The following is a 21,253-nucleotide window of genomic DNA, read 5'->3' as shown; positions in this document are numbered from 1 at the left end:
TTATTTTGTCTTCCATCTGTAGAGGTTTGTCAGGGTCTTAGGAGCCAAGACAAATTCCTTCAGCCTCCTGAGGTTCAAGAACTAGAGCGGTTTGCTGCTGAACAGGGGGCTAAATTGCCAGTGGAAAGGTGCAGCAAGCTCATTGATTGCTACAAGAAGCATTTGTTGGCAGTTATCTTTGCCAAAGGCAGTGCAATGAAGTTCTAGTTCTGAGGTGCCAATAATTTTGTCCATGCCATTTGTCTGTATTTTCTAAATTAAAATGGTAAACTTAAGTTTCCAAAAATAAAATTTGCTCTGCAATGATGAAAATCCAATAATACAATGTTGAGACCAATTAATTTTTTCAATTTCAAGAAATAGAGAATTAGTCAAGAAAAGTGGAAGGGTGACAATTTACAACTGTACATGTAAACAGTTGTAATAGTGACCAGTAGCAGGATAAATAGATAAATACTAATGGTAATGGCAATCAATAATCAAAGAACAGCAGCATAGTGGTAGTAATACATCTAATCAATCATTATTTTAGCAGCAGCGTAGAAGTGAGGGTATGTGTGTGTAAGTGTGGCGTAAGTAACGAATGTGAAAGTGAGGGTGAATGTAAGTGTGTGTGTATGCGAGTATGTGTGTGTGCGTGTGAGTAAGAGTGACAGTGAAGGTATGTGTGTCTGAGTGTTGTAGAGACCTCTGGATGGGTATAGAGTCAGTGTGGATAGTCTGTGGAAGAGGGACAGCAGCGTTTAACAGTGTTACGGCCAGGGGATAGAAGCTGTTCAGGAGTCTGTTGGTCTGAGCCTTGATGCACCGGCACCGCCTGCCAGACGGGAGGGTGGACAACAGTCCATGTCGCGAGTGTCTGGAGTCTCTGGCAATATTTCTCACAAACCATTTCTGTATAGACCTCGCTTTAATGCACGAAGGAATTGTCATGCTGAAACAGGAAAGGGTCTTCCCCAAACTGTTGCCACAAAGTTGTAAGCACAGAATCGTCTAGAATGCCATTGTATGCTGTAGCATTAAGATTTCCCTTCACTGGAAGTAAGGGGCCTAGCCCGGACCATGAAAAACAGCCCCAGACCAATAGTCCTCTTCCACCAAACTTGACAGTTTTACAGGCACTATTCATTGGGTTGTCCTGGCATCCACCAAACCCAGATTAGTCCGCCAGACGGTGAAGCATGATTCATCACTCCAGAGAACACGTTTCCACTGCTCCAGAGTTCAATGGCAGCGAGCTTTACACTACTCCAGCCGACACATGGCATTGCGCATGGTGATCTCAGGCTTGTGAACGGCTGCACATGAAGCTCCCGAACAGTTCTTGTGCTTCCAGAGGCCGTTTGGAACTCGGTAGTGAGTGTTGCAACCGAGGACATACAATATTAATGAGCTACATGCTTCAGCATTAGCGGTCCCATTTTGTGAGCTTGTGTGGCTTACCACTTCGCGGCTTGGCCGTTGTTGCTCCTAGACTTTTGCACTTACAGTTGACCGTGGCAACTCTAGCAGGGCAGAAATTTTACGAGAGATTGCATGATTGTGTGCTTGATTTTATACAGCAATGGGTGTGGCTGAAATAGCCAAATCCACAAATTTGTAGGGATGTCCACATGTATATATTATGTACGTCCTGGATGGCTGAGAGCTGCCCCTAGTGATGCGCTGGGCCGGCCACACCATCCTCTGTATGGCCTTCCGATGGCGGGCAGTGCGGTTGCCATACCAGATGGTGATACAACCAGTCAGGATTCTCTCGATGGTGCAGCTGTAAAAATTCCAGAGGATCTGAGGGGCCACGCCTAATTACTTCATCCTCCTGAGGGAGAATAGGTGCGCCGTGACTTCTTCACAACTATCCTGGGTCAATTCCTTGGTCTTGTTGATGTTGATGGAGAGGTTGTTGTCCTGACACCACACTGCCAGGTCTCTGACTTCCTCATCGCTGTTGGTGATCAGGCCTACCACCTTGGTGTCGTCAGCAATCTTGATGATGGATTTGGAGTCGTGCGTGGCCACACAGTGGTGGGTGAACAGGTAGTACTGAGGGGGGCTAAGCATACACCACTGGGGGGCCCCCGTGTTGAGGTGATCCTCATGTCGGAGGTCCTCGTGTCGGAGGTCTTGTTACATATTCTCACCACCTAGGGTTGGCCCGGCATGAAGTCCAGGATCCAGTTGCAGAGGGAAGTGTTCAGTCCCAGGGTCCCAACCTTGGTGATGAGAGGGAACTATGTTGTTGAACGGCATTCTCACATAGGTATGTCTCTTGTCCAGGTGAGAGAGGGCAGTGTGGAGTGCAATTGAGATTGCATCATCTGTAGATATGTTGGGGCAGTATAGAAATTGGAGTGGGTCCAGGGTGTCTGGGATGATGGTTTTGATGTGAGCCATGACCAGCCTTTCAAAGCACTTCATGGTTACAGATCTGAGTGCTACAGTGATGGTAGTGCTGTAGTCATTATGGCAGGTAGCCTCAGAGTTCTTGGGAACAGGAATGATGTGGGTCAGCTTGAGATGTGGGGATTACAGACTGGTACAAGGAGAGGTTGAAAATGACAGTGAAGATGCCTGCCAGCTGGGCTGTGCATGCTCTGAGAACGTACCCTGGAATACCGTCCTGCCCCGGGGCCTTGCGAGTGTTGACTAGATTAAAAGCCTTATTCACATCAGCCTCAGAGAACGGGATTACCTATTCCTCTGGGATGGCTGGGGCCCTCATGAACTTGTCGAAGTGTTGAGGTCGTCTAGTAGAGAGGCATCCTTTGTAATCCTTAATGGACTGTAGCTCCTGCCACACGGGTCGAACATCGGAGCCGGTGTAATAGGAGTCCACCTTGTTCCTATATTGTCCTTTTGCCTGTTTGATGGTTCTTCGGAGGTCATAGTGGGACTTCTTGTGCGAGTTTGTGTCCTCTGCCATAGCCTCAGGGTCTGCTGCGATAGTCCTGTTTGTGGTAGCTCTGTCCTTTAGCTTAGGGCATTCCTCAATGTTAATCCAGGGTTTTTGATTGGGGAATCAGCATACCTTCACAGTTGGGACAACGTCAACGTTGCATTTTCTGATGAAGCCGGTGACGGAGGTGGTTAGTTCTTCGATGCTATTGGCAGAGTCCTGGAACATATTCCAGTCAGTGCTCGCAAAGCAGTCCTGCAGCATAGCCTCTGCTTCGGTGCACCATTTCACAATGGAGCGCGTCACATGTACTTCCTGTTTGACCTTCTGTTTGTAAACAGGAAGCAGGAGTATAGTAATGGTTATACAGTATTGGTAGTTTTGTTCACATTTATGGACTAGGTACAATACAGTGGAACACTGCCTATAGAAGTAGAGCAAAAAGATGCTCGTTAATTTAACACGGTGTGATGTGGTATTGTATTTGTGTTGCTTGGAAGCCTTGTTCAGAGTGAGTTCCATGTGAGTGGGTCCAGGGTTGATGGTATTTTTGTGTAGAACATCCGTTTCAAAGAAGTTCTCATGTTCTATACCGTAACAAAGGAAAGGAGGGGGAGAGAAGGGAGAGGAGGGAGAGAGGAGGGAGAGAGAAGGGAGAGGAGGGAGAGAGGCCACAGAGAGGAGAGAAAGAGAGGGAGAGGAGGGAGAGAGGAAGGAAGAAGGAGGGAGAGGAGGGAGAGAGGCCACAGAGGAGAGGAGAGAAAGGAGGGAGAGAGGAAGGAGGGAGAAAGGCCTCAGAGGAGAAAGTGATTTGTTTGAGCTGGAGATGATGCTCTCTACCTCCTCTCCTCTCTGTCGGTCTATTCCCTAAGCTCTCTCTGTGTTCTCATAGCCCCGGGCCCCAGCCACCAGAGGCCCTACACACATCACAGAACACATCATAGACTACATCACATACCATTAAGCACAAGGCTGTTATTACAGCTCTTCATAGAGCAGTAAGTGACGTCCTTTTCACTAAGGCTACTAGGATGTAGGATCCAATTCACTCCTGTTTTCTTTAATTATTACTTCCATCAATCATTCGATATCTTTATTGTCCCAATTGAGATCTATAACTGAAACATCAAACCAATCAGTCTGTGTCTTATTGAGAGTCTCTAAATTCGGTCTGTGTCTCAAGGCACCCTATTCCCTATATTTTGATGAGACCAATGGAAGCTTTTTCTATGAGCCACATCTCAGGAGGCCCTTACCCTTGTCCCGGGTGTGTGTGTGTGTGTGTTCACACGCCATACCTCTGTCTCGAGGAAGCGTCGCAGGGCTCTCTTCTTCTTGATGCTCTTCCTGCGGACAGACACGGCTACACTCAGAGCCACAATGACCACGACGAAGAGGCCCCCTATCACCCCGGCAGCAATCAAGGGAGTCCTGAGGGAGAGGAGGGAGAGAGATGTGAGATAGGGCCACAGTACTGGATACTAGTTACCAAACCTTCTTATTTGTTTTCTTTCTAATCATTTAGCTGCGCTTGATTGAGCTACTATTGTCTGGTAAAGTGGAACCGATAGAATAGTTTATCCACCTGGCAGTCCAAGCAGGCTTAATCAAATGCTCAAAATATTTGATAGAAAACATATACTATTTAAACCCAGGTCTGATAAGCACTTACTCCAGATGTCACAACAGACTTGGCTAACCAGAATTAGGACAATTATTACTTAGCTTACAACCTTTGACAAAATACATGATCTAACATCTACAAGTGTCCTGTTACAAAATTAGGCAGTAAGTTGAAAGAAGAAGGGAAGGAAATGAAAGTCAGGAGAAGACAACATGTTCTGCTGCTTGTCAGCCTTGTCCATGATCTCTCGAACCCTCTACACCCCTGTCTGTCTTTCTGTCTATCTGCCTGCACTGGGAGCATTGAGTTATGTCCCTATGGCTGTGTAAAAAAAATGGTGCACTTAATAGGGAAAAGGGTGGCATTTGGGACGTATCCACAGTATATTGTGGATGAGAAGTGAGATGAAATGGTGTATCTGAGTGAATGTGCCTATCCTCTATCTTAATAAAAGGGCTAATTTGGCTTGCGAGCACACGGAAGAACAGAACAGTGCAAAAGAGATGAAAGTGGCGGTGCTTCGGCACACTCCAGTCGTGCTTTAAATCAGCAGGAAAGCTATGAGCAGGTCTGGTAGATCACAGAGAAGAGCAGGTCCCATTAAACGTTATCACCCTCAGCTCACTTCATTTGGAATCGCATGAAACAACTCCCAATCTTTCACTCATCGTGTGCTTCCCAAATGGCCCCCTTTTCCCTATGTAGTGCACTACTTTTGACCTGAGCCCATAGAGAATAGGGTGTCATTTGGGACACAAACATCCTCATTCTCCCAGCTCTACCTCTCTCCTACACAATATTACAGGGATGGATTTACTTTACTAAGGCACTGCATGGTGCTTTCGGCAGGAAGTGGCTTCAAGAGACATAGTTGTATGCAGGTCTAGGCATACTCCGAGTGAACATTTGTAGTGGTGCACCCAAATGGAGAGTGGAGAGTGGGGGAATAAGTCAAAAGCAGACAGAGTGTTTGTTGAGCGGCATCCCTTTTCTCTTTTGTTATTTCGAGCCAGCATGATAATCAGTGTGTATATACTGTATGTGTGTGTGGAGGGAAAGTTTGTGAGTGTGCCTGTGTGTGTGTGTGTGTGTGTGTGTGTGTGTGTGTGTGTGTGTGTGTGTGCGTGCGTGCGTGCGTGCGTGCGTGCGTGTGTGCGTGTGCGTGTGCGTGTGCGTGTGTGTGTGCGTGCGTCGTTTGTACGTGCGTGCATGTGCATGCGTGCGTGCGTGGACATGTTTAACTATTCTTGTGAGGACCAGAAGTCCCCACAGTAAATAAATAGTAAACAAACAGAAAATTTGACCAACTGGGGATGTTTTGTTGTCCCCAGTTGGTTTAGGTTAAGGTTAGAATTAGTGTTGCGGTTAGAATTACGTTCAGGATTAGTGTTAGGAGCTAGGGTTAGTTTTAGGGTTAGGAGCTAGGGTTAGTTTTAGGGTTAGGAGCTAGGGTAAGTTTTAGGGTTAGGAGCTAGGGTTAGTTTTAGGGTTAGGAGCTAGGGTAAGTTTTAGGGTTAGGAGCTAGGGTTAGGTTTAGGGTTAGGAGCTAGGGTTAGTTTTAGGGTTAGGAGCTAGGGTTAGGAGCTAGGGTTAGGAGCTAGGGTTAGGAGCTAGGGTTAGGAGCTAGGGTTAGGAGCTAGGGTTAGTTTTAGGGTTAGGAGCTAGGGTTCGTTTTAGGGTTAGGAGCTAGGGTTAGTTTTAGGGTTAGGAGCTAGGGTTAGTTTTAGGGTTAGGAGCTAGGGTTAGTTTTAGGGTTAGGAGCTAGGGTTAGGTTTAGGGTTAGGAGCTAGGGTTAGGTTTAGGGTTAGGAGCTAGGGTTAGGTTCAGGGTTAGGAGCTAGGGTTAGTTTTAGGGTTAGGAGCTAGAGTTAGGGTTAGGGTTAGGAGCTAGGGTTAGTTTTAGGGTTAGGAGCTAGGGTTAGGTTCAGGGTTAGGAGCTAGGGTTAGGTTTATGGTTAGGTTTAGGGTTAGGAGCTAGGGTTAGGTTTAGGGTTAGGAGCTAGGGTTAGGTTCAGGGTTAGGAGCTAGGGTTAGGTTTAGGGTTAGGAGCTAGGGTTAGGTTTAGGGTTAGGAGCTAGGGCTAGGAGCTAGGGTTAAGTCTAGGGTTAGGTTTAGGGTTAGGAGCTAGGGTTAGGTTTAGGGTTAGGAGCTAGGGTTAGTTTTAGGGTTAGGAGCTAGGGTTAGGTTTAGGGTTAGGAGCTAGGGTTAGGTTTAGGGTTAGGAGCTAGGGTTAGGTTTAGGGTTAGGTGCTAGGGCTAGTTTTAGGGTTAGGAGCTAGGGTTATGTTTAGGGTTAGGAGCTAGGGTTAGGTTTAGGGTTAGGAGCTAGGGTTAGGTTTAGGGTTAGGAGCTAGGGTTAGGTTCAGGGTTAGGAGCTAGGGTTAGTTTTAGGGTTAGGAGCTAGAGTTAGGTTTAGGGTTAGGAGCTAGGGTTAGTTTTAGGGTTAGGAGCTAGAGTTAGGTTTAGGGTTAGGAGCTAGGGTTAGTTTTAGGGTTAGGAGCTAGGGTTAGGTTTAGGGTTAGGAGCTAGGGTTAGGTTTAGGGTTAGGAGCTAGGGTTAGGTTTAGGGTTAGGAGCTAGGGTTAGGTTCAGGGTTAGGAGCTAGGGTTAGGTTTAGGGTTAGGAGCTAGGGTTAGGTTCAGGGTTAGGAGCTAGGGTTAGGTTTAGGGTTAGGTTTAGGGTTAGGAGCTAGGGTTAGGTTTAGGGTTAGGAGCTAGGGTTAGGTTCAGGGTTAGGTTTAGGGTTAGGTTTAGGGTTAGGTTTAGGGTTAGGAGCTAGGGTTAGGTTTAGGGTTAGGAGCTAGGGTTAGGTTCAGGGTTAGGAGCTAGGGTTAGGTTTAGGGTTAGGGTTAGGGTTAGGAGCTAGGGTTAGGTTCAGGGTTAGGGTTAGGAGCTAGGGTTAGGTTCAGGGTTAGGAGCTAGGGTTAGGTTCAGGGTTAGGAGCTAGGGTTAGGTTTAGGGTTAGGAGCTAGGGTTAGGTTTAGGATTAGGAGCTAGGGTTAGAGAGAACATGAAAACCCGAGAGCTCAGAGGGGTCACCAAAACAGTTCAACAACAGGAGGAAGACAATTATTGATAAAGTGCTGAGGATAAAAAAACGTTCATAAAAAAAAAGTAGAAAATAAAATCATAATAAAAGACGCAAACTGGATCAACTAAATAAGTACATAATTGGAAATCCCCCCCAAAGGATGAAGGGATTAAGTGCTCCAAAGATAAGTGCTATGTTAAAGAGCTTGATATTATATAATTAAATATAAAATATAAAAAAGACAAAACCAGATTGAGTAAATAAATACATCATTGTTTATTGAACTGGCCTCTCCAGCTCTCTTAATTAGGCCCTCACTAACTCCCACTGTCAATGCTTTATCCTACTCTTTACCATTTATACCAAGTGGAGCCACGGTCGGTTTCTCTATCCACCTGGATTCAGCTGCCCTTCTCTGGCCTGTGGTCAAGGAGGCTTTCATCTCCAGACCGGTGATGCAGAGGGAGGTTGTAGGGTGGTTTTGAAAGTGTTTTACCAGGTGTGTTTGTAATATGTTTTTTTTTCATCGTGTAGAGGTGCTGTTTGAGGTGTGTCAAGAATGTGTGACTGGTTTCTCCTATAGAAATGTTGTGGCATAATGTGCATGTTATAGCATAGATAATGTTAGTGCTCTGATTGGTCATGAGTTGTGGGATAGGACTGGAGCTTTGTGCATGTGGATTGTGAATGGTTGGAAGTTGTCGATAGTACTGTTGTTCAGTAAGTGGTTTAGGACTGGGTTTATTGGAAAATGTTGCATAGACTAAAAGATCCCTTAGGTTGGGGTTTCTGCAGAATGCTGATATAGGTCGGAATCCCTGGAGTGGGGGGGAATGTACGTTGTGTTTGGGTGAATGCGGCTTTGAGTCTGGAATGAAGGAGTCTGTTTATGTCTGAGAAGGTGCTGATGGGGGGTATAATCTGTGGTTCTGTATCTGTTGGGGGGATAGGAACCCGGGGTCTGGGAAAGGTCTGAGGGTGGAGGACAGGGATAGGATGGTGGGGATAGGGATACGGACCCAGAATCAGGAAAGGGTTAAGATAGGTGTGGGCTGTTAGTCCAGATCAGGAGTCAGTGCCTGGTCCAGAGTTCTGCAGGGTTAAGGTTATGGTTGGGGTTAAGGTTAGGATTGGGGTTTGGTTTGGGATTAGGGTTGGGGTTAGGTTTAGGGTTGGGGTTAAGGTTAGGGTCAGGGTTGGGGTTAGTTTTGGGGTTAAGATTGGGGTTAAGGTTAGGGGGATCAAGTATTCTGTTCTGGGTGAAGAATGCCAATGTGTTAGGGTTGGGGGGGTTAAACATTCTGTTCTGGGTGAGGACTGCCAGTGTGTTAGGGTTGGGGGATGAAATATTCTGTTCTGGGTGAGGAATGCCAGTGTGTTAGGGTTGGGGGGGATCAAGCATTCTGTTCTGGGTGAGGACTGCCAATGTGTTAGAGTTGTGGGATCAAACATTCTGTTCTGGGTGAGGACTGCCAGTGTGTTAGGGTTGGGGGATCAAACATTCTGTTCTGGATGAGGCCTACCAGTGTGTTAGGGTTGGGGGATCAAACATTCTGTTCTGGATGAGGCCTGCCAGTGTGTTGGGGTTGGGGGTTCAAACATTCGGTTCTGGGTGAGAGCTGCCATTGTGTTAGGGTTGGGGGGATCAAACATTCTGCTCTGGATGAGGCCTGCCAGTGTGTTAGGGTTGGGGGATCAAACATTCTGTTCTGGATGAGGCCTGCCAGTGTGTTAGGGTTGGGGGATCAAACATTCTGTTCTGGATGAGGCCTGCCAGTGTGTTAGGGTTGGGGGATCAAACATTCTGTTCTGGATGAGGCCTGCCAGTGTGTTAGGGTTGGGGGATCAAACATTCTGTTCTGGATGAAGCCTGCCAGTGTGTTAGGGTTGGGGGATCAAACATTCTGTTCTGGATGAGGCCTGCCAGTGTGTTAGGGTTGGGGGGGTCAAACATTCTGTTCTGCATGAGGCCTGTCAATGTGTTAGGGTTGGGGGATCAAACATTCTGTTCTGCATGAGGCCTGCCAGTGTGTTAGGGTTGGGGGATCAAACATTATGTTCTGGATGAGGCCTGCCAATGGTTAGGGTTGGGGGATCAAACATTCTGTTCTGCATGAGGCCTGCCAATGTGTTAGGGTTGGGGGATCAAACATTCTGTTCTGGATGAGGCCTACCAGTGTGTTAGGGTTGGGGGATCAAACATTCTGTTCTGGATGAGGCCTGCCAGTGTGTTGGGGTTGGGGGGATCAAACATTCGGTTCTGGATGAGGCCTGCCAGTGTGTTAGGGTTGGGGGATCAAACATTCTGCTCTGGATGAGGCCTGCCAGTGTGTTAGGGTTGGGGGATCAAACATTCTGTTCTGGATGAGGCCTGCCAGTGTGTTAGGGTTGGGGGGATCAAACATTCTGTTCTGGATGAAGCCTGCCAGTGTGTTAGGGGTGGTGGGGATCAAACATTCTGTTCTGGATGAGGCCAGCCAATGTGTTAGGGTTGGGGGGGTCAAACATTCTGTTCTGCATGAGGCCTGTCAATGTGTTAGGGTTGGGGGATCAAACATTCTGTTCTGGATGAGGCCTGCCAGTGTGTTAGGGTTGGGGGGATCAAACATTCTGCTCTGGATGAGGCCTGCCAGTGTGTTAGGGTTGGGGGGATCAAACATTCTGTTCTGGATGAGGCCTGCCAGTGTGTTAGGGTTGAGGGATCAAACATTCTGTTCTGGATGAGGCCTGCCAGTGTGTTAGGGTTGGGGGATCAAACATTCAGTTCTGGATGAGGCCTGCCAGTGTGTTAGGTTTGGGCAGGGTCAAACATTCTGTTCTGGATGAGGCCTGCCAGTGTGTTAGGGTTGGGGGATCAAACATTCTGTTATGGATGAGGCCTGCCAGTGTGTTAGGGTTGGGGGATCAAACATTCTGTTCTGGATGAGGCCTGCCAGTGTGTTAGGGTTGGTAGGATCAAACATTCTGTTCTGGATGAGGCCTGTCAGTGTGTTAGGGTTGAGGGATCAAACATTCTGTTCTGGATGAGGCCTGCCAGTGTGTTAGGGTTGGGGGATCAAACATTCTGTTATGGATGAGGCCTGCCAGTGTGTTAGGGTTGGGGGATCAAACATTATGTTCTGGATGAGGCCTGCCAGTGTGTTAGGGTTGGGGGATCAAACATTCTGTTATGGATGAGGCCTGCCAGTGTGTTAGGGTTGGGGGGATCAAACATCCTGTTCTGTATGAGGCCTGCCAGTGTGTTAGGGTTGGGGGATCACACCTTCTGTTCTGGATGAGGCCTGCCAGTGTGTTAGGGTTGGGGGATCAAACATTCTGTTCTGGATGAGGCCTGCCAGTGTGTTGGGGTTGGGGGGGATCACACATTCTGTTCTGGATGAGGCCTGCCAGTGTGTTAGGGTTGGGGGATCAAACATTCTGTTCTGGATGAGGCCTGCCAGTGTGTTAGGGTTGGGGGATCAAACATTCTGTTCTGGATGAGGCCTGCCAGTGTGTTAGGGTTGGGGGATCAAACATTCTGTTCTGGATGAGGCCTGCCAGTGTGTTAGGGTTGGGGGATCAAACATTCTGTTCTGGATGAGGCCTGCCAGTGTGTTAGGGTTGGGGGATCAAACATTCTGTTCTGGATGAGGCCTGCCAGTGTGTTTGCCTTTATGTACCTCCGTGACTGCTTTGAGTATCCCCTCTTCCCCAGTGCACTAAATAGGGTCTGTGTGGGTGAATGAAAGTCATTCTGTTGTGTACATAGTCTATGGAATCTCATGAGTTGTGATTTGACAATGCCCGTGATTGGATGTCTTGGGTGATAACTGGAATTGTGGAGTAGGGCATGTGTGTCTGTGTCCTTGAAATATACTTTGTTTGTATAGAGACTATTTGCGTGTCAGTATCTGGAATAAAAGATTGATTGTATGTGGGTGGATGACACATTTAACTGTTATGGTAGGATGATGGTTGCTGAGTATTTCAATGAATGTTGTGAAATGTACCAGATCATGTTCCCACACACCCATATCATCCAGGTATCGTCTATAAAACATGGGAAGCAATGGGCCTTTGGCCAGGACTCTCCAGGGCCTTTGGCCGGGACTCTCAACTCCCAGTCTGCCATATCAATATTAGCATAGGCTGGGGTGAACGTTTTACCTATCGTCGTCCCATAAATCTGTACGTACTGTAGTGTTTATTATTAAATGTGAAATCATTGTTTCTTTAGCCAAGTTCTAGAAGCTGTAGGAGGTGTGAGTCTGGTCTATATGGATCTGGATATCTCCGGAGAATAGATTCCACTGCTGTCAAACATGACAAGATATCTATGTTGGTGTAGAGATAATCTATATCTAGAGTGAATAGGTATGCATGTGCTGGGACTGGAATGTTGTGAAGTGTGTCTATGAAATGGTATGTGGTAGCTTGGGTGATTTTGTGAGATGGGAGTGAGGAGGTAGTCAATGGATTTGGCTGCTGGCGAGGACACACTCACACAGTCTGACACAATAGTTTTCCCCTTCAGGACCTCAAAAGGGACTGTCCATGTATCTGGTGTTTGGTGGATCTTAGGGCAGAAATAGAAGAGTCTCTGTCTGGGTAATTCTGGTCCATCTAGATATTCCTTTTGTCTATGTGTAATGTATTTCTTTCCGTAGAGATCTGATATTATCTGTCTGATTTTTTATTTGCGTCTAGATCTGTGTAGAAGCAGGGATAGGAGTATAATGGTGTGTACTAGAGAGTTGTCGGTGGGCTTCAGAGAGGTACTCTTGGTTGTCCATAATAATGATCTTTGAGCTTTTGTTTGCTGATTTTCTGGGTCTATGTTTGTGTTTCCTTACTTTAGCTCGGGCTTGTCTTTCTTCTAGTGTGATGTTCTGTTTTGAGGTTATGGTGGAGGTACAGAATTCTGATGATTTTGGTTAAGGTTAGGTTTTTAGGTTAAGGTTAGAGTTAGGGTAAGAGTACGGGTTAGGGCTAGGGTTAGGAAAATAGGATTTAGAATTGTGTCCCCACAAGGTTAGCTGTACAAGACTGAGTGTGTGTGTGTGAGAGAAGGTACAAGTCCAGAGGGTGTCAGACAGTGCAGATGACAGTACGTCTAGTCTCTATTATGTGAGACAGCCTCACACAGCAGCGGTTGACACAAAGTCAGATAAGCGCTAGAACTAAATGTATATGTCTGTCTGAGCGTTGAGAGGCTTTGTAGTCTCAACATTGGCCCCGAGCAGCTATAAGCTGCCTAGCTATTCTGCTCAGTTAAACCATAGCCTCTGTAAAATAATGTTAAAAAGCCACTTTACCAAACTGGCATGCCCCACAGTACTATCAGTGTATTGTGTTACTCTGCTGTCAACATATGTATGAAGGTTTTTCCCCTGACAACCTTTATCAGTCTAGTAGCACTTTCCTCACCCTGCGTCACCCCCTCTCCACCCCTATTCACCCTGCATCACCCCTCTTCACCCTGTGTCACCCCCTCTCCACCCTGCGTCACCCCCTCTCCACCCTGCGTCACCCCCTCTTCACCCTGCGTCACCCCTTCTCCACCCCTCCTCACCCCAAAGCGTCTCCCTCACTATCAGATCACCACAACAGTCTCCCCAGACTGCCTCAGATAGATGAGCAATGGATCAATGGAGAGTGAGACCCAGGCTATGGCATGCTCTGTCTGGCATGCTCTGTCTGGCATGCTCTGTCTGGCATGCTCTGTCTGGCATGCTCTGTCTGGCATGCTCTGTCTGTGTCTCAAATGGCAACCTGTTCCCTAGTGCCACCAGGGCTCTGGTCAAAAGTAGTGCTCTATATAGGGAATGGAGTACCATTTGGGATGCAATCCTTCCCTCTGGCTCCAGCTTGTAGTAAATTAGCAGTCATTACTGCCCCTTCTCTCTCTGCCCATACATAGCTTCATTCAGCTCAGCTCTGCCTTCAGATCAGGAGGCTTCGCAAACTGTTTTTCACTAGGTCTTTGTTTGGGTCTGTGTTGTAAGCCAATATGGCATCCTTCTGCTGTGCTGTTTATTTCTGGACATCATCCTAGAGGGGGATACTGTTCCATTGGGTCTTTATAACTCCTGTGTTACTGACCCCCTCTTCTTGTCTTTTCTGTCCTCCTTGTTCATTTCCTCTCGCCACACTCCCTTCTCTCATGTGTTCCCCCCTCCTCCTCCCCCATACCCCCCATCTCCTCCCCCCAGAAACAAACTGTCTGTCATGAAATCGTAAATCCATTTGCTTGGAACGGTTAGTGGCGTTTTCTTCCTTTTCCCCACGAGAACAAAAGCAAAGCGCTACCAATTTATCAAGAGCAGAGTAAAACACAAGCCCGTGCAGGGACACACACACGGATTCACACACACGCACACACAAACATGCACACACTTTTGGCCTCAGAGCTAAACATTATTCACACTACCTGCCTGCTCCTCTCTCTCCCTCTCGGTCTCTCGCTGTCTCTCTCTTTGTCTCTCTCTATGTCTGTCTCTATGTCTGTCTCTATGTCTCTCTCTATGTCTGTCTCTCTCTGTCTCTGTCTCTCTCTGTCTCTGTCTCTCTCGCTCTCTCTCGCTCTCTTCTTCTCTTCTTCTCCTCCTTGCTTTCTAACTAACCTCAGTTGTGGGAACATATATTTTGGGTAAATATAAGCATAGTTGGTTGTTATGCCGGTATTTCAACCAGTGTTGTCTGTCGGCGAGAGTATCTTTTTTACTATTGTGAGCTCACCCAAGATCAATTCCAATGAATGCATTTGTACTTACAAATGGCTAATGAATGAAAGTTGAACCTGTGTCTCTATGTGTGTAGGCAGTCTGTCCTAGGGACAGAGAAGGAAGTGACAGTAGGGATTTGAAGAGATATTTACCTGTCCATCATGCCAATACAGTCCTGCAGTCTGGGTCCAATACACCTAGATGAGAGGGAGAAACAAAACAATTAATCAATCAGTCCAGCGTCCGTCTCAGTGTCTTGAATCTGTGCTATAGCTCCTAGACCCGTGTCAGTATGTTCTGTCCACAGAAAGAACCGAGCGATGACAGACAGTCACAGAGAAAAAAAGGGTACAGAAACAAGAATCAGAGCATAAGGGAGTCAGGATACTGGATGGTGTAGCTCTTTGATGTAAAGAGGGTAGGGGGAGAGGGAGCAACCTGGGCTCAGAGCCATATGAAACATACTTTACGTATTTCTGAGCACCTCCAAGATGCATGACACCTACCTAATGTTGTAGTTACTTTAGATAGAAATGAAAGTAGGGAGGTTGGGCGTAAACTGAGACCGTCTAGCAATCCATAGGTTCCATGTTCGAGTCGCGTCGAGGACAACTGTAGCATTTTAGCTAACCCATTCCCTAATCCTTATTCAAAACGTAACCCAATTCACCGAACCCACTATGTAAATTCACCTAACCTTTGTATTTAGTTCACCTAACCTTTCACGCAAATTATCATAACCTTTGTCGTTAGTTCACCTAACCACTAATGTAAATTCTCCCCGTAATTCTCCTTTGTTGCAACAACGCAACAAGCAACCTGGTCTCAGATTAAGACGTATAATAGTATACTATAATACTATGACAATTTACGCCACCCAATTTGTACGCTATTGTACAACCAGGTAAGACGTATGATACTATACGTCCTCTAATTCATATGATATTTTATGACCGCTATTCCATTCATAATGTAATCTAACGTAACGTAATATATCATACTAAATGTAGTGTCACATATTTACATACAGAATAATACGAATTGCCCTGATAGCACTTTGGTGGGAGAGGAAGAGGGGGAGTAACAGAGATGATCTCTGAGTCTGTTTGAGTGTCTGAACTGAAGGGCAGCCTGGGAACAGTTATTTTGACAAAGTGTCAAGATGGGATTTCCACAGATACACTCATTTCCATTATATTTTGTAACAATGTTGTTATGGGTAGATGGAGTTGTGAGCTGGCTGTCTGCCAGTCACGAGGAAATAGAACACAAGACGTGCGGGGCCAGCCCGGTGGACTGACTGACTGCAATACCAAATGATATCTGTCTCCTTCCTTCTGCTGCTAAACATTACATCGCAGGCTTCACAGCACTCAGAGAGCAGAGGGAGAGGGGAATCTCTTTTGCAGCCCTTCTCTCTCTCTCTCTCTCAGCCCCTCTCTTTCACCTGGGTATTTTGCAGTTCCTGTGGGTGCGTGCGTACGTGTGAGTGAGTGAGTGTGTGTGTGTCTGGAGACACTGATAAACATTGGCTGGTTATGGGAACACCGAGTTACAAGGGGTCAGCACCGAGGGGAGCATAGCAAGGTGTTTGTGTGTGTGTGTGTGTGTGTGTGTTGTGCTGAGAGCTGTTGTACTGTGGATGAAACAGAGCATGACACAGATATTGTTTTCCTCTGGTTATCATGTTGACCTTGGCTTTACAATGGGGATTAGTCTGCCCTTGTCTTGCCAGTGAAACAAACAATGTAGAAGTAAATGAACAGTATTCTGTCCTCCCATGGTCATTAGTCATTCAGACTGCTGATGTGATACGCAACCATGCACACAACAACATAAACGTGCACACTCTGCAGAAAGCCAAAACACAGACATACAGTGCTTTGGAAAGTATTCAGACCCCTTGAATTTTCCCACATGTTGTTACGTTACAGCCTTATTCCAAATTTGTATTTTATTTTTTTATCCTCATCAATATACACACAATACCCCATAATGACAAACAAAAACAGGTTTTAAGATTTGTTTGCAAATTTATAAAATATAAAACATTGAAATATGACATTTACATAAGTATTCAAACCCTTTACTCAGTACTTTGTTGAAGTACCTTTGGCAGCGATTACAGCATCAAGTCTTCTTGGGTATGATGCTACAAGCTTGGCACACCTGTATTTGGGGAGTTTCTCCTATTCTTCACTGCAGATCCTCTCAAACTATGTCAGGTTGGTTGGGGAGCATCGCTGCACAGCTATTTCCAGATCTCTCCAGAGTTGTTCGATTGGGTTCAAGTCCGGGCTCTGGCTGGACCACTCAAGGACATTCAGAGTCTTGTGCCAAAGCCACTCCTGCATTGTCTTGGCTGTGTGCTTAGGGTTATTGTTCTGTTGTAAGGTGAACCTTCACCCCAGTCTGAGGTCCTGATCTCTCCGGAGCAGGTTTTTATCAAGGATCTCTCTGTACTGTGCTCCGTTAATCTTTCCCTCGATCATGACTAGTCTTCCAGTCCCTGCCGCTGAAAAACATCTCCACAGCATGATGCTGCCACGCCCATGCTTCACCGTAATTATGGTGCCAGGTTTCCTCCAGACGTGATGCTTGAGAGGACGTGATTCATGCCAAAGAGTTCAATCTTGGTTTCATCAGACCAGAGAATCTTGTTTCTCATGGTCTGAGATTCCTTTAGGTGCCTTTTGGCAAACTCCAAGTGGGCGGTCATGTGCCTTTTACTGAGGAGTGGCTTCCGTCTGGCTACTCTACCATAAAGGCCTGATTGGTGGAGGGCTGCAGAGATGGTTGTCCTTCTGAAAGTTTCTCCCATCTCCACAGAGGAACTCTGGAGCTCTGTCAGAGTGTTCTTGGTCACTGGGTTCTTGGTCACCTCCCTGACCAAGGCCCTTCTCCCTCAATTGCTCAGTTTGGCCGGGCGGCCAGCTCTAGGAAGAGTTTTGGTGGTTCCAAACTTCGTATATTTAAGAATGATGGAGGCCACTGTGTTCTTGGGACCTTCAATGCTGCAGATATGTTTTGGTACCCTTCCCCGGATCTGTGCCTTGACACAATCCTGTCTCGGAGCTCTACGAACACTTTCTTTGACCTCATGGCTTTGTTTTTGCTCTGGACATGCACTGGCGTGTGTCTTTACAAATCATGTCCAATCAATTGAATTGGACTCCAATCAAGTTGTAGAAACAGCTCAAGGATGATCAATGGAAACAGGATGCACCTGAGCTCAATTTCGAGTCTCATAGCAAAGGGTCTGAATACTTATGTAAATAAGGTACATTTGAAAAAATGTCTAAAAGTCTGTTTTCGCTTTTTCATTATGGGGCATTGTATGTAGATTGATAAGGAAAAGCATGAATTGAATCCATTTTAGAATAAGGCTGTAACGTAACAAAAAGTGGAAAAGTCAAAGGGTCTGAATACTTTCCAAATGCACAGTACACAATGAAAAACAAAAGCACAAATTCAGTTCACGACGCCCCCCCAAACACACCCACAACCCCCACACACAAAACCCCACATATGCACTCCGTGTGAACCATACCCCTGCGTGCAGTTGGAGTGACAGGGATGACACTCGTTGTTGGCCTCGGCATATTTAAAGATGAAGCTGATGGCCCCCTGAAGGCCGTCGGGACACTTCTCCACACAGTTAGGACCATCTTTAAAGTGGAGACACTTCACACAGTGATCCGGACCCTGAGAGAGAGAGAAAGAGAGACATACTCTGTGTGAAAAACATTAAGAACACCTGCCTTTTCCATGACATAGGTCAAATCTATGATTATTTATGTCACTTAATACCTCTACTTCAATTAGTGTAGAAGGGGAGGAGACATGTTAAAGAAGGATTTTTAAGCCTTGAGACAGTTGAGACTTGGATTGTGTGTGTGCCATTAAGGGTGAATGGGCAAGACAAGAGATGTAAGTGCCTTTGAACGGGGTATTGTAGTAGGTGCACCGGTTTGCACCGGTTTTGTTTCAGGTGCACCGGTTTGTTTCAAGAACTGCAACGCTGCTGTGTTTTTCACGCTCAACAGTTTCCCGTGTGTATCAAGAACGGTCCACCACCCAAAGGACATCCACCCAACTTGACACAACTGTGGGAAGCATTGGAGTCAACATGGGCCAGCATCCCTGTGGAATGCTTTCAACACATTGAAGAGTCCATGCCTCGACGAATTGATGCTGTACTTAGGGCAAAAGGGGAGGGGGGTGCAACTCAATATTAGGAAAGAGAGGAGAGCAAGCAGAGACAGGGGACAAAGAGAGAGGGGGTTAGAGAGCTAGAGACAAAGAGAGAGATGAGAACGGGAGGGATAGAGAGAGTGTGAGAGAGAGAGAGAGAGAGAAAGAAAGAAAGAAAGAAAGAAAGAAAGAAAGAAAGAGAGAGAGAGAAAGAGAGAAAAAGAGACAAAGAGAGAGATGAGAGATAAGAGCGGGAAACAGAGAGAGAGAGAGAGACAAAGAGAGAGACAAAGAGAGAAATGAGAGATGGGGATAGTTAGAGGGGGAGAGATGACGGGAGGAGCGAGAGAGAGATGGGAGAGCGAGAGAGACGAGAGATATGATAGTAGAGGAGAGAAGAACGTGGGTGCGAAGGAAGGAGGGAGACGGGGGGAAGATGAGACACATAAAACACCAGCAAGCAGGGCCGGAGATAATAACCATCCATCACAGCACACACAATGACCATAACAATCAGCACAGACACAATTTATGGCGGTAATATGGGCTAGAAGAGGCAGGGGAGTGGCGGCAGGGGGTGGGTGGAGGGGAGGGAGGAAGTTCAATGTATGGACCTGCATGTGCATCAATAAATGCAACAGAGGGAGCCCAACAGGCAACAACAGCCCTTAAGGTGCAGAACAGATCAGACTAAAATAAATATGCATGGGTATGTGGAGGTGTTTTGTGTACATATGTATGAGTGGGCGTGAGAGGATGTGTGTGTGTGTGGATGTGTGTAGGCATAAATATGCAAATTGAGGCTCTTCATAGATATCACAATGAAGCCGGTCCTTCATCAGTTGTTTGACGAGTCTCATACCCATGGCTGTGATAGGCTCTACTATAGCCAGTAACCCCATCTCATCTCTCAACCAAACACAGTGCATCATGGACCACCACAACGCTGCAGTCTTGTATGTGTCCTGTGTGTGTGTGTGTGTGTGTGTAAATGTCTGTGTGTGTGTGTGTGGTGTGTGTGTGTGTGTGTGTGTGTGTGTGTGTGTGTGTGTGTGTGTGTGTGTGTGTGTGTGTGTGTGTGTGTGTGTGTGTGTGTGTGTGTGTGTGTGTGTGTGTGTGTGTGTGTGTGTGTGTGTGTGTGTGTGTGTGTGTGTAAATGTCTGTGTGTGTGTGTGTGTGTGTGTGTGTGTGTGTAAATGTGTGTGTGTGTGTGTGTGTGTGTGTGTGTGTGTGTGTGTGTGTGTGTGTGTGTGTGTGTGTGTGTGTGTGTGTGTGTGTGTGTGTGTGTGTGTGTGTGTGTGTGTTCCCCCTGTGTAAGCCGTTGTGCTGTGCTGTAGCAGCTCGCTGGTCGTAAAGGTAATTCACGTGTCGCCTCCCATAGACAGTCCTCTAACATATAAAAGGCTTTCCCAGGCTACAAGCGATACATCATTACCAGGGATTTATACTGGGGCCAACACAGCACACCTCATATATCTACTGCAGGGGTTAGACAAGGCCTCAAAGTATAAGTGCTGATCAAGGATCAGGGTCCTCCTGTCCATGTAATCTTATTCATTGTGATTTATTAGGCAAGACTGATCCTAAAGCAGCACTCCTACTGTGATATACTTTAAACATCTGGCTCCAGGGACCATATCCATAAAGTATCTCACTGTCTATTCATTGTACATCTAATAGGCAAAACTGACTCTGGATCAGTAATCCAACTTAGACACTTTGACTATGGGCTCATTCTGCAGAACCCCACTTCAGCCTGTATAACCTTGGGGCCCAATTCAAAATCATACAATAATGATGGCGTGTCAATGACAGTTACTCTACAGTTAAAGGCACTACCTGCAGGGTCAATTACATAGCTACATAATGGCTAGCTCATACAGAGATAAGAGCCTTTTGTAAGAGCCTATGCATATAGAGATACCATACGACTACAGACGTGTATTTCCCTCTACATGCAAGCTTTAATACTGAGGAATAAGCCAAACAGCTCCCCCAGCTTCTCCAACATACCTCTCTTGTATCGCTAGCTAGCGTCCAATAGTGTAGATCATGTATATCATGCCAAAGAGAGAGAGAGAGAGAGAGAGAGAGAGAGAGAGAGAGAGAGAGAGAGAGAGACAGAGAGACAGAGAGACAGAGAGACAGAGAGAGAGAGAGAGAGAGAGAGAGAGAGAGAGAGAGAGCGAGAGAGAGAGATGCCCGTTAATCAATTAGCAGGCTGTGACAGTCCATCTGGGACAGAGGACCCATCTGAACAACATATGGCTAGAGGAGAAATGAGGGGAGGAGGGGAGAAAGGAGGTCGAGGGTAGGCCAAATCAAACTTAAGCAAACCGATCCTCCCTGCCTGTAGATCTCAAGGGATTGGATAAGTATAAGCAGCATGGTACGTTCTAGGGCTGGGGATAGCCAGGGATATCACAATTCTTAGGTACTGATACGGTATTTATTGTGATTTGACACTGCGATTTTATTGCGATTTGATGTTACAAACATATTGCTCTTTTATACGTCTGCTACAGAGAGACGAGAAGCATGAGAACATGACTTTTGATCAGTAATAGTAATAAAAGTGCTGAAAACATAGTGTCTCACCATTGAAAAAGAAGATGGAGAACAAGCTGTATGATGAAAAATACACAGGTACAGCCCACTAGGGTTACAGGGGTTACGGGGAAACAAATAATACATTTAATACTGTCTAAAATAATATCGCAATATGTAATTGTATCATTCTCTTCCACATCATGTGTACCTATCTGACTCTCTTTCTAGCTCTCTATCTCTCACTTACTATCTATCTCT

The 21,253-nt window shown here is 46.3% G+C and overlaps 1 protein-coding gene across 2 annotated transcripts in view; it reads right to left on the bottom strand.

Annotated features, from left to right (window-relative positions):
• The window catches only part of LOC124044010 (receptor tyrosine-protein kinase erbB-4-like), a 624,844-nt gene that overhangs the window by 117,103 nt on the left and 486,488 nt on the right, over nt 1-21,253 (bottom strand). For both annotated transcript variants that reach the window (XM_046363297.1, XM_046363298.1), the window contains exons 15-17: nt 17,802-17,956; nt 14,404-14,448; nt 4,195-4,327 (exon numbers count right to left, since the gene is read on the bottom strand). In XM_046363297.1, the coding sequence (XP_046219253.1) occupies nt 4,195-4,327; nt 14,404-14,448; nt 17,802-17,956 (333 nt within the window). The remainder of the gene's footprint in view (nt 1-4,194; nt 4,328-14,403; nt 14,449-17,801; nt 17,957-21,253) is intronic.

Source organism: Oncorhynchus gorbuscha, linkage group LG09 (genome assembly GCF_021184085.1).
Source record: "Oncorhynchus gorbuscha isolate QuinsamMale2020 ecotype Even-year linkage group LG09, OgorEven_v1.0, whole genome shotgun sequence".
In the NCBI taxonomy this organism is placed as follows: Eukaryota; Metazoa; Chordata; class Actinopteri; order Salmoniformes; family Salmonidae; genus Oncorhynchus; species Oncorhynchus gorbuscha.
The sequence above is the reverse complement of the archived record's forward strand: the minus strand, read 5'-3'. Positions and strand labels throughout refer to the sequence as shown.